Below are 17,810 nucleotides of genomic sequence, written 5' to 3' on the forward strand. Positions count from 1 at the left end.
AACAAGCACAAAAACACAAAACACATGCCAATAAGGAAAATGAAGGAAAGACAACCTGTGGGAACAAGAAGATGCTCTAAAAACTACAATACAGGCTCCTGAAATCCTCTTTAATTTTAAAAGGCCAAGAGTAGTTTGACCTGGTGTCAGATGGATAAACTACTGTATGGCAGGTAGGTAATAGAGGTGCTAACAGTTTATATTTTTACTGCAACATTTATATATGGATTTCAACAGAGAAGTTCATCCAAGATCTTGGTTAAGTACCAGGTAGTGTCTAAAAGATTGCTCTTTACTAGAAAAACTCATGCATTTTTGGGTGTGTTATGGTCTTTCCAGGACTCTTCAATCCCATGCTAGATTATTTGGAATGGATTTGGTCATTCCTACTCAAAAGGAGGTTTTTTTGTGTGGGATATTTTTTTTTTTTAAGAGACAGAGTCTCACTTTATCACCCTCAGTAGAGTGTCATGGTGTCACAGCTCACAGCAACCTCCAGGTCTTGGGCTTAGGTGATTCTCTTGCTTCAGCCTCCTGAGTGGCTGGGATCACAGGCACCTGCCACAACACCTGGCTACTTTTTGTGCAGTTTGGCCGGAGCGAGGTTTGAACCTACCACCCTCCGTATATGGGCCTGACACTCTACTCACTGAGCCGCAGATGCTGCTCAATATTTGCAATTATTTTTAATCTTTTTTTTTTTTAATTGTTGTTGCTATTGTTGCAGTTTTTTGGCTGGGGCTGGGTTTGAACCCACCACCTCCGGTATATGGGGCCAGTGCCCTACTCTTTGAGCCACAGGCACCACCCCTGTGTGGGATGTTTTAAGTTCTTGCTTCTGGATTCTTAACATCTCATGTAGACAGAAGCATCACGGCTTTACTGTTAAAAACTTTGAACTTGGAAAAGCATAGATAGCATTTCAGTCTGTGTTTAGATGTATAAAGATAGTCTAATTTACTGCATATAAATAACTACTTGGCTCTTTCTCTTCCCCTAAGCGGCCTGAGGTGATCTGTGAAAATGGTTCGCTATTCACTTGACCCAGAAAACCCCACAAAGTCATGCAAGTCAAGAGGCTCAAATCTTCGTGTTCACTTTAAGAACACACGTGAAACTGCCCAGGCCATCAAGGGTATGCATATACGAAAAGCCACCAAGTATCTGAAGGATGTCACCTTAAAGAAACAATGTGTACCATTCCACGTTACAAGGGTGGAGTTGGTAGGTGTGCCCAGGCCAAACAGTGGGGCTGGACACAGGGTCGGTGGCCCAAAAAGAGTGCTGAATTTTTGCTGCATATGCTTAAAAATGCAGAGAGTAATGCTGAACTTAAGGGTTTAGATGTAGATTCTCTGGTCATTGAGCATATCCAAGTGAACAAAGCACCCAAGATGCGTTGCCGAACTTACAGAGCTCATGGTCGCATTAACCCATACATGAGCTCCCCCTGCCACATTGAGATGATCCTTACTGAAAAGGAACAGATTGTTCCCAAACCAGAAGAAGAGGTAGCACAGAAGAAAAAGATATCCCAGAAGAAACTGAAGAAACAAAAACTTATGGCACGGGAATAGATGCAACATAAAATAAATGCAAATAACAGTAAAAGGATATTGGTTGTCTTTATTAGCAAAGCTGGCATCAAGTGACTTCACAAGGTGGATCAAATGACTTTTCTTAGAATTAGAGATACACAAACTTTTTTTATAATAATAAAAAAGAATTAGAGACGCAAAAAAAAAATAAATAACTACTTGATGTTATTTTTCTTTATTAACTTAAAAATTTCTAAATTGTAAAACTGTTCAGTTTACCAACAATGTGGAGACAAATTATTGTGGACATTTTTCTGTGGCCACCAAGAATCTGTGTTTTCCCTTATATTTTGGTAATTTAACACATGATGTTTTTACATTTTTGAGGCAAAAGGAAGAAAAACTCCCCATATCTTTATCATATAGACATGTGTGTATTTGTAATTTTTCTGTTGAACGTTTGAGAGTTATTTGTAAGCCTCATACCTCATCTCTACATTGTTTAGTATATGTCTCCTAAGAACAGGACATATGCCTACGAAAATCACAAAGCAATGATCACATCCCGAAAGTTCAGTATTTGCATAGTACTTTCATCTAATATATAGTTCAACTTCAAATTCTCCCAATTGTCCTAATAATGTTTTATCATCTTTTATAGATGTCATCATTCCTTCTATATTTTTCCACTAGAAAAATCTAAGATCTAAGATCATTCATTGCATGTAGATATCATGAGTCAGATTTTTAAAAAATATATAAACTTTATTATTGCCCTTACTTACAATGAACTGACCAAACTTCCTGTTTTTCTAAGAAACAATTTCAGTACTCTGGCATGATTTATACTGTGAGGCTCTTTGCAGTTTGGCACCTGCCTTCACCTCTGGTCTCTCCTTTGAACACTATCGTATGTTCTAGTTCCTCTAAACTTATGGACTTTACACATACTGTGCCCATTTCTTTGTCTTAAGGAAGTGACTTTCTTACTTCTTACAATTCTGTTCTCTGGTCACTATTTTTCTGCCAGGTGTTGCAGACTTTCTCAAGACAAGTTTGCAGCAACTTTCTGTCCTTCCTCGTGTGTGTACATGTCTTTGCTGTGGTTGTCATCCTATTTTGTTTAGTCTCTTATTTCCCCTATTACACTGTAAAGTTTACATATGTTTATAAGGCACAGGTCTTGTTCATCTTTATATGCCCTGTATCTTGCCTCATATCAGGACATAGAAGATTCTCAATAAATGGTTTAGTGAATGAATAAATGAAGGAATAACATAAGAAAAAAATGTTTTGTTAAAGTAAATGCTTAATAAGTATTTGCTACATTGCTTATGGGGATTCAGAGGCCTGAAACTTTGATTGACTTCATTACGATGTCATCATACATGAATCCTGACCCACATCTAAGACTGCAATTGTATAATCAGGAAAATCATGATGAAGAGATTTGCTGGACTAACTTGGAACATTTATTGCAAAATACACATAATCCAAATTGTTTCTCCTAAGAGAACATCTTTCTCAGCCATGCTTCTAACAAAAACCCATTCAAATTCTAATTCTTAGGAATAATACAATAGAAGACAATTATGTTAACAAATTCTCACCTTTCCAACGAGTGCAGGGATATTCATTGAGTTAGTTGCAAATCCCATCCCAAAGACCATAGCTGCTTCTACATTCAGGAACTTAGCCATAAGGTCTTCCAACTCCTTGTGCTTATCCAAAGTACCTGCACGTGAAATTACAACAAAAAGACCAACATTGAAAACTCAAGATCCCAGTACATACACGTTAGCAAAAGATCCATACAAGTATGTGCACAGAGGGAGTATTTATCATCGCTCCCATTTAGAGATAAGCCAAATGTCCATCCACTTTAGAATGGATGGATAAATTATATTTATACCAGCAATGACAAAGAACAAACCACTGTTCCACACAACAGTGTGAATAAATCTCACAAGCAAGACCTAACAATTAAGTTCATGAACTCATCCTAGAAAAAGTGCTACACATCTCACTATGATATGCAAAATATCACTATGGTCACCTTCGAAGTACACCCCTTGAGAAGCTGTGCACTGACATCAGTGCCTACACCACCTTTCAAAGCTGTTGGTGTATGAAGATTTGAAAATTAAGTTTGTGATCTTGCCATTGGGCACTTACATTGTTAGCACTGTACAAACATTTTGGTAAGGTTTCATAACCTTGGTATATCAGTGTCTCACAGCTGTGTTCGTGTGGATGTGTGGCAGTGTCTTGCTGAGTGGTGTTCATTAATGTTGTCTGTTTTTGTGTGTTGTACAATGACACTTCTGATCGTCATTCCAGAAAAAGAGTTCCAAAAGTGCTTTGAAGAATGGACTAGGCACTGGCATTGGTGAATAGCTTCCCAAGGGGAGTACTTTGAAGGTGACTGTAGTAATATTCAGTAATGAGGTACATAGCACTTTTCCTAGGATAAATTCACGAACTTAATTGTCAGACCACTTTATATGTTGCTGAGTGAAAGAAATCAGACATTTAAAAGAGCACAGGCTGTTCGAATCCATTTATATAAAGTCTGTAAACAGGCAAAATGAATCTATAGTGTTAGAAGTCATCATACATAAGAAGGGTACTGAGATTCTCTTGACTATTCTGTTTCCAAATTTGGATGCTTGTAACACAGGTGTATCTGCTTTGTGAAAATCCATTGAGCCTCATCTTTAGGATTGGTGTACTTTTCTGCAATATGCAATAAAGTTTACAAAAAATACTGTCTTCCTACCCTATCTCCCATAAGTCATTAATTAAATTATAACTTCTTGAGAGGCTTCTCACACCTAAATGCCAACAGACTCCATGACTGTCATAGATACCAATAAAAGTAGTTATAATTTACTGAACCTTTGGAATATATTAGATACTGTGCTAAGCCCACTATTTAGGGTATTTCCTTTCATCTTAGGAGCCCTATAGTGCAGATATTATTACTTTTCAAATAGGAAAACTGAAGCTTAAAGGGATCATAGATAAAGAGCAACAGAAATAATTTACTTTAAATCCAAAATTCATGTTTTTATCTATCTATGACTTATTACATGCTTGATCTCTGACCCTTCCTTAAACATAACTCCCTCATGCTTTGTTGACAGCAAATGTTCATGCTTCCCTTGTTTTGCTTGATATCACTTGAACTTCTAGATTGGCAAGTCTGACATGGTAGCCACTAGCTACAGATGGTTAGTGCAGTGGAGGAATTGAATTTTTAATTCTATTTAATTTCAATTAATTTAATTTAACTTCTTCCTTTTCTTCATTCATTCTTTCTTTTCTTTTCTTTTCTTTTTTTTTTTTGAAACAGTCTCACTTTGTCACCCTTGAGAGTGCCATGGAGTCATAGCTCAAAGCACCCTCACTCAAACTCTTGAGCTCAAGTGATACTCTTGCCTTAGTCTCCCAAATAGCTGGCACTATAGGCTCCTGCCACAATACCCTGCTATTTTTAGAGGTGGGATCTCACTCCAGCTCAGGCTAGTCTCGAACTCCTGAGCTCAGGCAATGCACCTGGTTGGCCTCTCAGAGTGTTAGGATTATAAGTGTGAGTCATCATGCCTGGCTAATTTAAATTCTAAAACTAGAGCACTGCAAAATATTTCCCACTAGATACAAGTTTATTGTTTTGACAGGATTACATGCAGATACTATGTGTGAAATCCTATGACTTCCATAGATACTAATGACAGTATCATAGATGTTGATAATATCATGGATACTCTGAAGGTATCATAGATGTCTGACTCGGGAACCACAACACCTAACACACTGCTGACACATAGTGTGTACTCTAGACTTGTATGGAGTCTTTTGATGGAGAATGAAGGTAGGGTTGAACTTAGAGTAGGGGATGGCACAGGGAAGAAGATCAAAAGGCCATTCAATGCCAAGGCAACTGTTTAGGCAGTGAACACCAGCTTGAAAACATTCATGCCTAATGAAGCCCTCAAGGAAAGACAGAGAGTGCCCAAACTTTGCCAACTTGATAACTTTCCCCATTAGTCTTTCCTGTGCAGAGGTCAGGTGACAACTTTATCCCAGCCTAGTCACCCAGAAGAGCATAAGCAGAAGTTCATGATGAATCTCCGTGCTGCCATTCTCCTCAGTCTTTCCAAACCTGCCATCTCAGGGGAGTTTATCTACAGCAGTTGCATCCCTAAATGTTCTTAGGATAATATGAGATGTATTGCCAAGCAATCAGACAGCCAACAAACTAATGACAAGTGGGCGTGTCTGAGACCATTCTGAAAAATTGCTCCCTTCAAAGGCCCTACCAGTGGAATTGGCTTAAGGAGAGGGAACTGGCTTAGGGCTGAGAGCGGCCTTTTTTCTGGATTTCCAGTGGACCGGTGGTCATAAGTGATTTTTAAATAGACCAATTTCTACGACCAGATTATTTCACAGCTGAGTTGTATGAGTGTTTTTGCATCTAGGGGCTTATCTTCATTTGTATAGAAAACAATAATCTCTAAACCCTATTATCATGATATTTCTTTGTTTAGTATTCATAGCTCAGATTTCATAAACAAACTTGAAGGATTCCCAGCCTGGCTAGATATATTACACTTCAAGAAGCCACACCTTGGAAAGTCAGATGTGCCTGGACTGGGGCGAGGTGGGGTTCTTTAAAGAAAAATGAAGAAGAGGGCTCGTTTTTATTAGAGTGCTAGTGTCTTACTTCTGTTCTTCATATGCAAGAAATAAATATGTAGGAAGAGTTAGTGGAAAGTAGTCATTAGAAGCTTGACTGGCTTTGCTTTATACAAACATTCAGGTGGTCTGAGTACCTGGGCACCTAGGTAGTTCTAGAAATAAGACTCAACATATTTTCTTTGATATATAAACATTGGAATTTTTTCAGTCTAAGGAAAAGATAAGTATAATGCTAGCTGCAAGTACAAAATAAATCCATGATAGTTTTTGTTTCTGTTTCTATCTACAATATTTGAGTCTCTGAAGGTCAATAACAACCGCAAATTGGCTCGTGACAGTTGACCTCCAAGTTGGTACATTATGTGTTTATTGAATTTTGTTTTTATCTTGATGCTTAATTTATCCAGTAGTATACTCTAAACTTATTTTATAAATGAAAGAATAAATACAAGCTGGAAGTATTGTAGTAGTGTTTTGTGTGCTAAGCCCTGACTTTGCTGAGTAGTATTTTTGTGTGCTAAGCACTGACTTTGCTGCCTTGAACCAAATCAATACAAATTAGATTCAGGATAAAGTCCCAACATTTTGTATATGAACTATATATGTCTTTTGGATTCATATTGATACTGACTGGTTTATAGTCTTTAGTCGGAGATGGATGGCCTATATATTGACATATTGACATTGATTAATAGCAAAGTGCATGAGTGTGGTTAACGAGTCTGTTGCTCAACTACCAATTCATCTTTTGTGGCACACGTAATGACAATTTTTCAAAATGTAACTGTAGTCACCTTGATCCAGAATGTTCTGTTTATGGACTGTTTTGTAGACCTGGCCTAAGAACAGACTATGGTTTATTGTGGAGAGCTGCCAGTTATCCAAGTTGGTACAGTTATGCCATTGTTATTGGTCCACATCTGTGCCACTTTGCTTGCACTACTTTAAAGCCAGCATCAACTTTATGCTTAATGAATTCCACCTTTGAGTTTGTCCCTTAATGGCATCGGGGTACCCTGCCTGCTCTCTCCCTTGTCCTACTGTGTCCAGTCTGGCAAAGGGTATGGAGCTATGTTCTCTCTTGAGTGACTTTGTCTTTCAGGGCACATATGGAAGAAGCCAGGTACACTATCTGAAATGGGTCTAAGTTGCCTTGGTGCACTGAACGTCGGCTACTGGCACTGGGTTAAGCGACCTTCCATCCTGATAAAATCTGGTAAAGTAAGCAGAAATAATTTTTATCAGGCCATTTCCCCAGGCCTTCATTTTAAACAAACTACTCATCACCTATTGGAGGGTTAAAGTGTTAGTAAACAATTAGAATCAGATGCAAACAAAATCCTGTCCTGGGCATGCAATCACGATGACTCTTTACATCAAATAATCCTTTATGTCAAATATATTGAATTCGATGAGAGATAAATTTAAGTACATAGAATGCTAACTTCTCCTTCACCCCATTTTCTCAGCCTTTGTTTTTTAAAGTTTTATTTATTCTTACAGATAATGTGTAATGAGTGCCCACTAATGTGCTATGATTATTTAATTTAATCCTCAAATGTACACACACTTTATCAAGTAGGCAGTTGTGTCCTTATGTGGCCAATAATGAAAAAGGTAGCGAGGTGATGTATCTAAGGGAGGCAACGCTAAAAAGCACGGACCATCCACTAAATGATGCGACACCTTACACACTGAATTATTTCAAGGCTTATTTCAGAGAATTATCATACAACTTTTTGAGGTTGATACTGTTATTAATTTCATTTTACAGATGAGGACGTTAGAGGCTTCTTGGTAACACAATTCCCAAGTCTAGAGTCAGGATTCAAACTCAGCGTGTCTGACTTTAGAGATCGAACTCTTCATGCCTGTTATTCTATGGCTTTTTTCAAAGCAGGAAATTTTAGCATCTGCTAGCCCAAGGGGTACCCCACATCTGTATGGTTTTAAATATATAAAGATTTTTTTGTTGTGAGTGTTGTGGGAAAATTTATTGAAACTTATGCATGTTTTAAGTATTTTTTTCCCTCTTCATGTCTAGTAGGTAAGCCAAGCACTATTTAGCCTTATGGTTCTAGAGAGGTTCATGATACTGGGTGCAAAGTGGAAATGCTTCCTTCCTGTCTTGAGAAAAATTTATGAAAGTTGAAGGGATTACTTTAGGGGTAGTCTAAGGAGAGAAATCAGGGTATCCGTAGCATAGAAGGTAAGAAGGACTTGATTAAGCCTGTCTTGATGGTGGCTGGCTAGGGACAGTTGCAAGTTGTAGGTACGTGGCTTGACTGCCAGGCACTGGTTTTCTATCCTCACAATTGACTCCTAATCCTCCAACATGGGACAGAATGAGTGGGCTGCTGGACCACAGGAAACTGTTCACTGAGACAGTAGGCTACCAGTGTTGACCTGTGTGGTTGTGGGACTGACAACCAGCAGACATCACTGATATATGGGAGCTGCATAATATCTTAGGACTTCTGCTTCTTCTTAAAGAAAAGAAGCCTCAAAATGGATTGAGGCTTGGGGTAAATTTTAACTTGGTAAAGAAAAAAGAAAAAAAGGAACTTGACTACTTCTTGTACACCTGAGTTTGTAATATGCATGGCCTTTTCAATCATTAGCTATGTGACCTGGGCAATGTTATCAAGACTTTCTGGACTTCGTTATTTTTTTTCATAGAAATAATTAAGACTAAACCCCAGGTACCTTGCTAACATTCAGTTCTATGATTTTATTACTCCTCCTATATTTTACTTTGATCAAGTGGCAGAGAATTAAGTCTAGAAATAGCATATGATAAGATGGGTAGATTCTATACTCTACCTTGGATGGAGATTAATATATAGTCCTCTATGTGGTCTTTTAGCTCCAGTTCTTCCCTGGAAGAGTTTATCCTACTCCTTTCCGAGTCACTAAAACAAACTCAAATTATACAGAGTGACCAGGTTGGTGTAAAGTTGAAAGAAATATGCACATCTTTGTCCTGAATGATGATGATGGAAACAAAATAGGTAGAAGAAAAATAGGTGAAGTCTGCTAAATTCCTGGACTCTGCAACTCAGTTCTTTTCAGTGCTGCTAGTCAATACCAGTTGAAAAGTCAGGTCACACATTTAGGTTGTGTCCTGGGTATTGGGAGAAGCACAGGTGTTAGTATGACCGGAAGTGGCTTCCATCATACCACCAGATCTAACTCTTTTGCATCATCAGGAGGGTAAAGAACCAATGAATTGACATTACATTTCTGCTAAGTGGTTATTTTGCCATCTTTGGTGCTTTTCTTCCACAGTCACCTGAATGTGTCAAGTTAGGGGTAGAGATTGATGTTGTCTCTACTCCTAGAGTATCAAATTGTCTCCCTCAATTTGATCACTTACTTACAAGGGTTAATGAAAGATAGCCTATATTCTTTTCTTTTTTAATTCAAGAATATTATGGGGTATAAACATTTTGGTTACCTGGATTACTTTTGTGCAGCCCAAGTCAAAGTTATAAGTGTGCCTGTCACCAAGATAGCAGACATTATACCTGCTGGAGGAGAATTTACCCATCCCACTTGCTTGGTTTCTGTTGAGTTTTACTACCATATGTGTACATGAGTGATGATCAGTAAGTTCCAATTTAATAGTGAGTATATGCGGTGTTTGTTTTTCCATTCCTACAATACTTTGTTTAGAAGAATGGTCTTCACTTTACCTAACAATTGCAATCAGTGTAACCTGGCTTATTGTACCCTCAATGAATCCCCAACAATAAAAAAAAAAAGAAGAATGGTCTTCGGTTCCATCCAGGTTGTTACAAAAGGTAGCCATTTTTTTTATGGCTGAATATCTATGCTGTACATTCTATTAATCCACTCATGTATTGATGAGCACTTGGGTTGGTTTCACATCTTTGCGATGTGAATTCTTTTTTTTTTTTTAATTGTTGGGGATTCATAATAAACCAGGTTACACTGGTTGCATTTGTTAGGTAAAGTCCCTCTTGCAATTATGTCTTGCCCCCAGAAGGTGTGGCACACACCAAGGCCCCATCCCTCTCCCTCCTTCCCTCTCTCTGCGATGTGAATTCTTAATACATTTGGATGCACTAGGCTTTTTAGCCTAAAGGAAGGATCCTAAAGCTTGATGTATGCTGATGGGTACTAGGTTTGGAAATCTGGTCCATTGCTATTAAATCCACAGTATTCTTCTTTCCAAATCACTATGATGGCAGCAGTTATCTAGGTCAGCAAACTTTTTATAAAGGTTCAGAGAATAAATAGTTTGGACTTTGCAGGCCATATATCTCTTGCTGTAACTATTTAACACTGCCATTGTAAAAGCAAAGCAGTCACAGGTGATACACAGAAGAAAGGGTGTGGTGGTGTTCCAGTGAACCTTTAATTTATGGACACTGAAATTTGAATTACATATAATATTCCCATGTCACAAATTATTAGTCATATCTTTACTTTTCAAACCATTTGAAAGTATAAAAAATATTCTTTGACATGCAAGCAGTACAAAAGCAGGGAGCAGCTAAATTGGTTCCATGACCCTGATCTAGATGACTTCTTATCTCAGCTATGAGCAGTATGGGGCTGTGCAAACAGTGCCTCAGAGGGACTCAAGGGAACTGATGTCAGGTCTTGACTTCTCAAACTACAAATTCTAGGAACATTGATTGGCAAGTCATTAAAAAATGTCTCTGGGCTTCATGTTTCTCATCTGATGGTGCTTGTGGGGGGAGGGAAGGTGGTAGTTAAGCTATAAATTCTGTAATTCTGAGAGTTTCAACCTTGTTTGACTATCCAAGGCATCACCTTGCTGGCAAGTATTATACTTATGTGAAATCACTGCCATATCTTGTTGAATTGTACTTGATTTTGGCTTTGTCAGACCTACAGGGTTCACATTTGCAGATATGTCCCTGCTAGTTGAAATTTGGCTATGCTGTAATTTCTATCACTGCCAAGAGCAGGGCAATTACTTTGTCAGGACTCTACTAGGTCTTGGGAAATTGTCAAAAGGCTTTCAGAAACCAAGACACACTTTCATTTTCCTGCTCCCAAATAATTCCTCTGAGAGTTCCCTTTTCAGAGGAGAAGGGAAATAAAAAGGCTTGAGAGAAATGCAATAAAATCTCATTAATCAGAATCTACAATAATTTGGTCTGACAGGGACTGGCACAACTCATGAAAAAGGATTTTACTTTGTAAATTAACTAATTGGAGTGGGAATTTTTATCGCTTACTTAACTGAGTCACCTACTTTAAAATGTTTGTAGCATTGATTTACATGAAATATGCTAACTAAAATTTCTTTTTTAAAGAAAGCAAGGTAGCAATTTCTTGGAAACTGCTTATACCTAGAGGAACTTAAAAGGCCATAAGCTGGTAATTAATTAAAATATACTGGTCTCTTCTTCAAAAGGTCAGTTAGCCTAGACTATATATTTCCTACTTAGACCTAGCTAAAAATCTTTAAGATACATAGGAAGAGCCTTGATAATTTGAGTTAAATGATGAGAATTTGTCTGGAAGATAAATTTGGAGGAGGGCATTGTTTACAAACTAATGATTAAGAGAAGTGTTCTTAAACTGACAAGCGGATTTCAGCAAATTTGCACAATAATACTGACATGAAAATCACACCTGGAACTTCAGAATGGAAGAGAATTTCCTATTACATCCAGTTGGATGGATTTCTAAGTCAATGTATCCCTTGCAATGTTTTTAAAATAAGAATATTGGAGGCTACTTCTCAAAATTGCAATTATAATTTGAGTTGTTCTCAGCTAGGCTGTCTTTAGGTATGCATACTAGCATAGAACACTCCTTTTCAAGGGTAGAAAACTCTGAAAGTAGAGATGAGCTTTCATTGACACAAGAATTAGTCTTCTGGCATTCCGTGAGTCTGTTTTCTCAGAAGTGAATTTATGACTAACAGGTTCTGAGTGAAACTATGGCAGCACAAAGGGCTTATTGATACGTACACAAGTTGCTATGCCATCTCTATGCATCTGTTCTTTTCTTCTTATGTTGGGTTAATATGAGGGTACATATAATTATTTGTGTTTGTAAGTTAAAGTCCAAAGTCTGAGTTGTAGTTGAGTTCTTTACATTATTTGTGTTTGTAGGGTACATTATTTGTGTTTGTAAGGTAAAGTCCAAATTCTGAGTTGTAGTTGAGTTCTTCACCCAGGAAGTGAGCCATATACCCCTATGTTGTACCTGACAGGTGGGAACTTAGTGAGCACCCTCCCTTCTTGAAGTTAATTGTGCATATTTTCTTAATCATTGGGTTCCAAGAGAAAGAAAGACTAAGAAAATATATAACCTTATCAAGTAAAAGTGGGAATGGAGGAAGAAATGAAAGAAAAGCCCAGCTATGGTTTGCTTGAGCTTAAACTTTACTGGACTGGCAATACATGCCTTGGTATGCTTTAGCAATAAAAACCAGCTTTACTGATATTCTGGGGTGTCTATTACATAATCATCATTTTTCATTTACAGACTCCAGCTTCCTGGCATGTGTGGTGTTCTCCCTACAAAGTGAAAGACCATTGCACTTTGGAAAACTTTTGACTAATTTGGCCAAGAAAGTCAGCCACGCCAGGCAGTTTCTATTGGTTATCCAAGTGTGAGTCCCCAGAGAAGCCAAGTGAATATCACTTGAGAACTTACTAGAAATGCAATATCTTGGATCCTATTCCAGAGCCCTACAGAATTAGAAACTCTAAATGGAGCCAGGAGCCTGTTTTTGCAAGCCCTTCAGGTCATTTGGAGTCAAGCTACAGTTTGACAGCCACTGATTTAACTAGAAAATCCACACAACCTGTGGCAAGGTCCTTCTAATAGGCTGGAAAATCTGGTCTGCTTTAGTGGCAACATTTAAGAAGTGGCAAAACTCTTTTCATAAGACTGTGCCTAAATACCTGACTTAACTTTAGCTCCTGTTCAATTTTAAGAAAATAGGCCAATAAATATGAAATTGTGGCAAAAATTAGAAAATACTAAAAAAAGATATAACCTCCCTTTTTGATGCAAATATTTATATATAAAATATTTTCAAATTGAACTCATAATATTCACACTGTTCTATTCTTGTTTTATTTTCCCAACACATTGTTAACCAGTCACAAGTTACCTGGTAACATGGATAGTTTCTGCGTAAGATTGCCAGTCAACAATGGGTTAAGATGGTGGAGGTGCTAAGTGATTCTATATTATAAGCAGCTGAAAGATGAGAAGGGGAGAAAGAATAAAATAGACTCAATTTGGGAAAACTGGGAATTGAGAATGAGAGAAATGAATCAGGGAACAGTGGCTATGTTAACAATGTATTTCCCATTCTGCACACAGCTTATCCTGGGCCCTAACTAGGGAAAGGAGTAAGAAAGAAAAAAAAAAAAACAAACAAAACTTTTTTATGTGAGGAATGCAGGCCCCTTTAATTATCAGTCTCAGGGACAGAGACAAGATGGCTGACTGAAGCCAGCTTTCCACAGAAGCTCCCATCCAGAAGGAGAGTTGAAGGACAAATATTTAGCAAGTAACCTGGTGGATTAGAGCTGCACCAAGAGAGAAGGTTGAAGAATGCACATCAACCCTGCTGAGGTGAGCTGTGACCCCAAGGATACAAACAAAAGGTACAAAATCCATCACCAAGCAGACAGGAGTCCCCTCCCCGATGAGAATGGCTTGGAGTACCCACAAACAAACAAGCAGAGTTCAAAGGTCCTCCCACTACACTGATGGGAGAGACCCTCTAAAAACTGGACCTACCTCCTGTACTAGGATGCCACGACATTCTCCTGCCAGGCATAAAACTGTATAAAACTGTATATATTCTCTACCTGCAATTCTGAGCTCCCAGCACTCCCCTCCACTCTCACTCTGAGGTCTGGAGGCCTGTCCCCCAGGAGTCCAGATTCTTGGGTAATCTCGAGGGGTGGGGACAGGGCCTGGACTGCAGCTGGTCAGTGCTGATTCTGCGGCATGGGAATGAGAAGAGGACAGTCAGCTGAGAGGGAACCACGCCAGAGCGGCGGTGCCCCAAGGCACAGAGCAGCAGCTGTTTTGGCAACAAAAGGGCTCACCCCTGGATATTCTGAACTCACACCCCCTGTCTCTCCGGGCAACCAGAGGAGGCTAGGCATCTTCTTAGGTGACAACCACCACAGAACATATCTGGGATGGAAATGCAGGCTCCACGAGTAAAGGGTTTACCTGAGATGGTACTGGCCTGGGTGAAGCGTGGAGACTAGAAAATGCACACGAAGAGCCTGGATTTTCCCAGGGTGGGGCTGAACCAGAGGAGCACTTTACTGAGCCTAAGATGCACCCAGCCCTCAGGGGATTGTCAGCCTATAGACAAAGGAAGGCATGAGGCTAAAACTGACCGCTAACCATCCTGTGAATACAAAATGCAGGAGCAAAGACAGGGCCTAAGGTGCAGGTTCTGGGAACTCAAAACAGCTTCTCTTATGCAGGGGAATTTAGCAGGGACAGAAACAAATTTCCACAAAGTTCAGTTCTGTCATTAATATCAATCAGGGGCAGGGCTGGACCTGAGTGAACACCCCTCGGCCACCATCAAGTTCCCCCAGGTTGTCAGGCCTCACCTCCCCCTGCTTGATAGAGGCAGAGAGCAGTGGCCTGGCTGAGCAGATATAGATTTCCTTGTGATTTGGGCAGGTGCAAACCCCTGGAGTATGTGCTCATTGGAGTCAACTGGGTCATAGCCCTGCGGGATTATCAGTGACTGGGTGTGACAGAGGTGCAAGGTGGGGAAGGAGGCATCAACTATCCAAGACTAATCTATTTGCTGGGTGAGTCCTCCAGACTCAATGGAGCACTGGAGCAAGTCAGATTTGACTTGTCAGCAGACCCCTGTGATCTAGTAGCCAGAGACTTTTAAACTCTCCCACATGAGACAGGTGCTGACTGAGACAATTGATTTGGACCTTTTGAACTGAGCAAATCACCCAAGGACTATCAAAATGGTGCCCTGGGTGTGTGGTTGTAGGAAGGTTTGATTTTCCTTTTCCAATTGTTACATGTGGGGGCAGGGTGACTTAATTGCTGGTATTTCTCCACAGCTGAGAATTCAAATCAGAGTAACTGTTTCACTAGGGTCGGACAGAGACCAGCTGAAAACAAGACAGAACCACTAGCCCCACCACATCAAACAGGTCTCCAGTTTCTCAGGCTGTAGTACTGTACAGGTCCTCAGAAAAGCTCCAGGGGAAAATTCATATGGTGTAAAATAATCATTTGGTGGAATCAGTGGAAAAACTCTGGTAACATGAATAACCAGAATAGATCAACACCCCCAAGGAAAGATATGGGAGATGTAACTGAAGATCTCATTCATAAATGGCTGGCCGAGATGTCAGAAATCAAATTCAGAATTTGGATTGCAAACAAGATTAATAGAATGGAGGAAAATTTGGAATTAGAAATTCAAGGAGCAATTCAAAAGTCGGAATTAGAAATTCGAAGAGAAATTCAAAAGTTGTCTCAAAAATTTAATGAATTTTAAGACAAAACCACCAAAGATTTTGATGCACTGAAGCAAGAATTTGCATCCCTCAAAATTCTGAAAAATACAGTAGAATCCCTCAGTAACACAGTGGAGCAAGCAGAAGAAAGGATTTCTGACCTTGAAGACAAAACATTTGAATGCTCCCAAACTCTCAAAGAGGAAGGGAAAAGGAGAGCAAAGACGGATGATTCTCTCAGAGAGATATGGGATAATTCGAAGAAGGCTAATATCCACCTCATTGGAATCCCTGAAAGTGATGAAGTGGCCTCGCAAGGTACAGAGGCTCTTCTACATGAGATTATGAAAGAGAATTTTCCAGACATGCCAAGAGATTCTGAAATTCAGATAGCAGACAGTTTCAGAACCCCAGCACGCCTCAATCCGAATAAGACATCCCCCAGGCATATAATAATTAACTTCACTAAAGTTAGTATCAAGGAGACAATTCTGAAAGCAGCCAGACATAAGAAATCCATTACCGAGGGAGATTAACGATGGCGGCCAAGTAACAGCTTCCCTGCAACTGGGAACAGCAAGTCTGGGGAGACAAGACTCCAGGCATCTCTGGCCAGTGGGATCTGCCTATAACCATCCCTTTGAGGATACAGGGAGCCAGCAAGAGACTTCTGGACCCCAAGAGGAGGACAAAAACAGTGGAAAACTGGCAAGTGGTTGCATGTGTTCGATCGACCTAATCATGCCAGCAACTGTAAGTACAAGCAGCAGTAAGACTGCAAACCAGAAAGGCCTTACCTGTGAACTGCTATGGTGTTCTTGGACTTGCACTCAGTTGAACTGCCTTGGGGAGAGCTTGAGCAGGAGTGTGGAGAACTTTAGGCATTGTCTGGGGCCCCAGACTGAGCCACTGAGCTGGGCGCAGGAAGCCATTGTGAAAGAACTGCCCCGGCAAGCTCCACCCTCAGGGCTCAGAGCAAGGATTGGGCGGGTCAAAGAAACCTACTGACTGAGCAGCCTAAAGGTGGGGACTGAGCTGCCTTACAGCCTTAATCCTTAGGGGCAGAGTGAGACGGTTTTGGCACACTGCAGCCTTAGGCTGTTGCCCTGGGTAGAATGCTATGATGTCACAGCTCATAGAAACCTCAAACTCCTGGGCTTAGCACTGCCCAGACCTCCATAAGAGCTGTGCAGTGAACCCGACCCAAGACCCGCACCCACCGGGACTCCACATTCCCTGACCAGGAACTGCGGGAGCCACGCAACCCTGCGTCCTCCCTCCTGTGTCCTCCCAGCTTCCACACTAGCCGGTTCATCTGGAAAGAGACTCTGGTAGCTGTGTGCCCTTTGGAGCCCTCCCTGGCTCTGCACAAAGCTCTTCTCCTGGCCAGAGACTGCTGGAGCCTTGGGCTTTCTGTGCCACAGTTACTGGGCACCTGGCACTCCCAGAAATGTGCACACCACCCCCAGCCCTCTTGCTGGATCCAGGTGTGTCACAAACCGGAGCTGCTTCCACAACCAGAACTCCCTAGCTAGAGCATCCCCAGAGGAACTACATAGGGTCATTCCCTACAAAGATCCAGCAACAATAGAGTGATCCCGCTGAGGTCTAAACTTGGAGAGACACCTCCCCAACTCTGAGGACAGCCAGAGGCAACAGTGAAAAACAATCAGGAGGCGAAATCAACAGAAAAACTCTGGCAATATGAATAATCAGAGTAGATCAACTCCCCCAAGGATCAATGGGGCAGAAACAGCACAAGACCCCATGCACAAACAAATAGCTGAGATGTCAGAAATTGAATTCAGGATCTGGATAGCAAATAAGATCAAATTACAATTCCAAAAGTTATCTCAAGAATTGAATGGATTCAAAGACCAAATGACCAAAGATTAAGACACATTGAGACAAGAAGTTGCATCCCTCTAAGATCTGAGAAACACAGTAGAATGCCTCAGTAACAGAATGGAGCAAGCAGAAGAAAGGATTTCTGACATTAAAGGCAAAGCTTTTGAATGCTCCCAAACCCTCAAAGATGAAGAGAAATGGAGAGCTCTCTCTCAGAGAGCTCTCAGATAATTTGAAG

The 17,810-nt window shown here is 40.2% G+C and overlaps 1 protein-coding gene and 1 long non-coding RNA gene across 2 annotated transcripts in view; one reads left to right on the forward strand and one right to left on the reverse strand.

The window, feature by feature from the left end:
* Positions 1-17,810, reverse strand: part of SPTLC3 (serine palmitoyltransferase long chain base subunit 3) — a 207,542-nt gene that overhangs the window by 80,504 nt on the left and 109,228 nt on the right. Inside the window, exon 5 of the mRNA XM_053574493.1 lies at positions 3,149-3,273. Coding sequence (XP_053430468.1) covers positions 3,149-3,273 — 125 coding nt within the window. The remainder of the gene's footprint in view (positions 1-3,148; positions 3,274-17,810) is intronic.
* Positions 3-17,810, forward strand: part of LOC128573946 (uncharacterized) — a 79,600-nt gene continuing 61,792 nt past the window's right edge. Inside the window, exon 1 of the long non-coding RNA XR_008376581.1 lies at positions 3-173. This is a non-coding gene — a long non-coding RNA (uncharacterized LOC128573946). The remainder of the gene's footprint in view (positions 174-17,810) is intronic.

The sequence above is a fragment of the Nycticebus coucang genome, chromosome 21, assembly GCF_027406575.1.
Source record: "Nycticebus coucang isolate mNycCou1 chromosome 21, mNycCou1.pri, whole genome shotgun sequence".
NCBI lineage: Eukaryota > Metazoa > Chordata > Mammalia > Primates > Lorisidae > Nycticebus > Nycticebus coucang.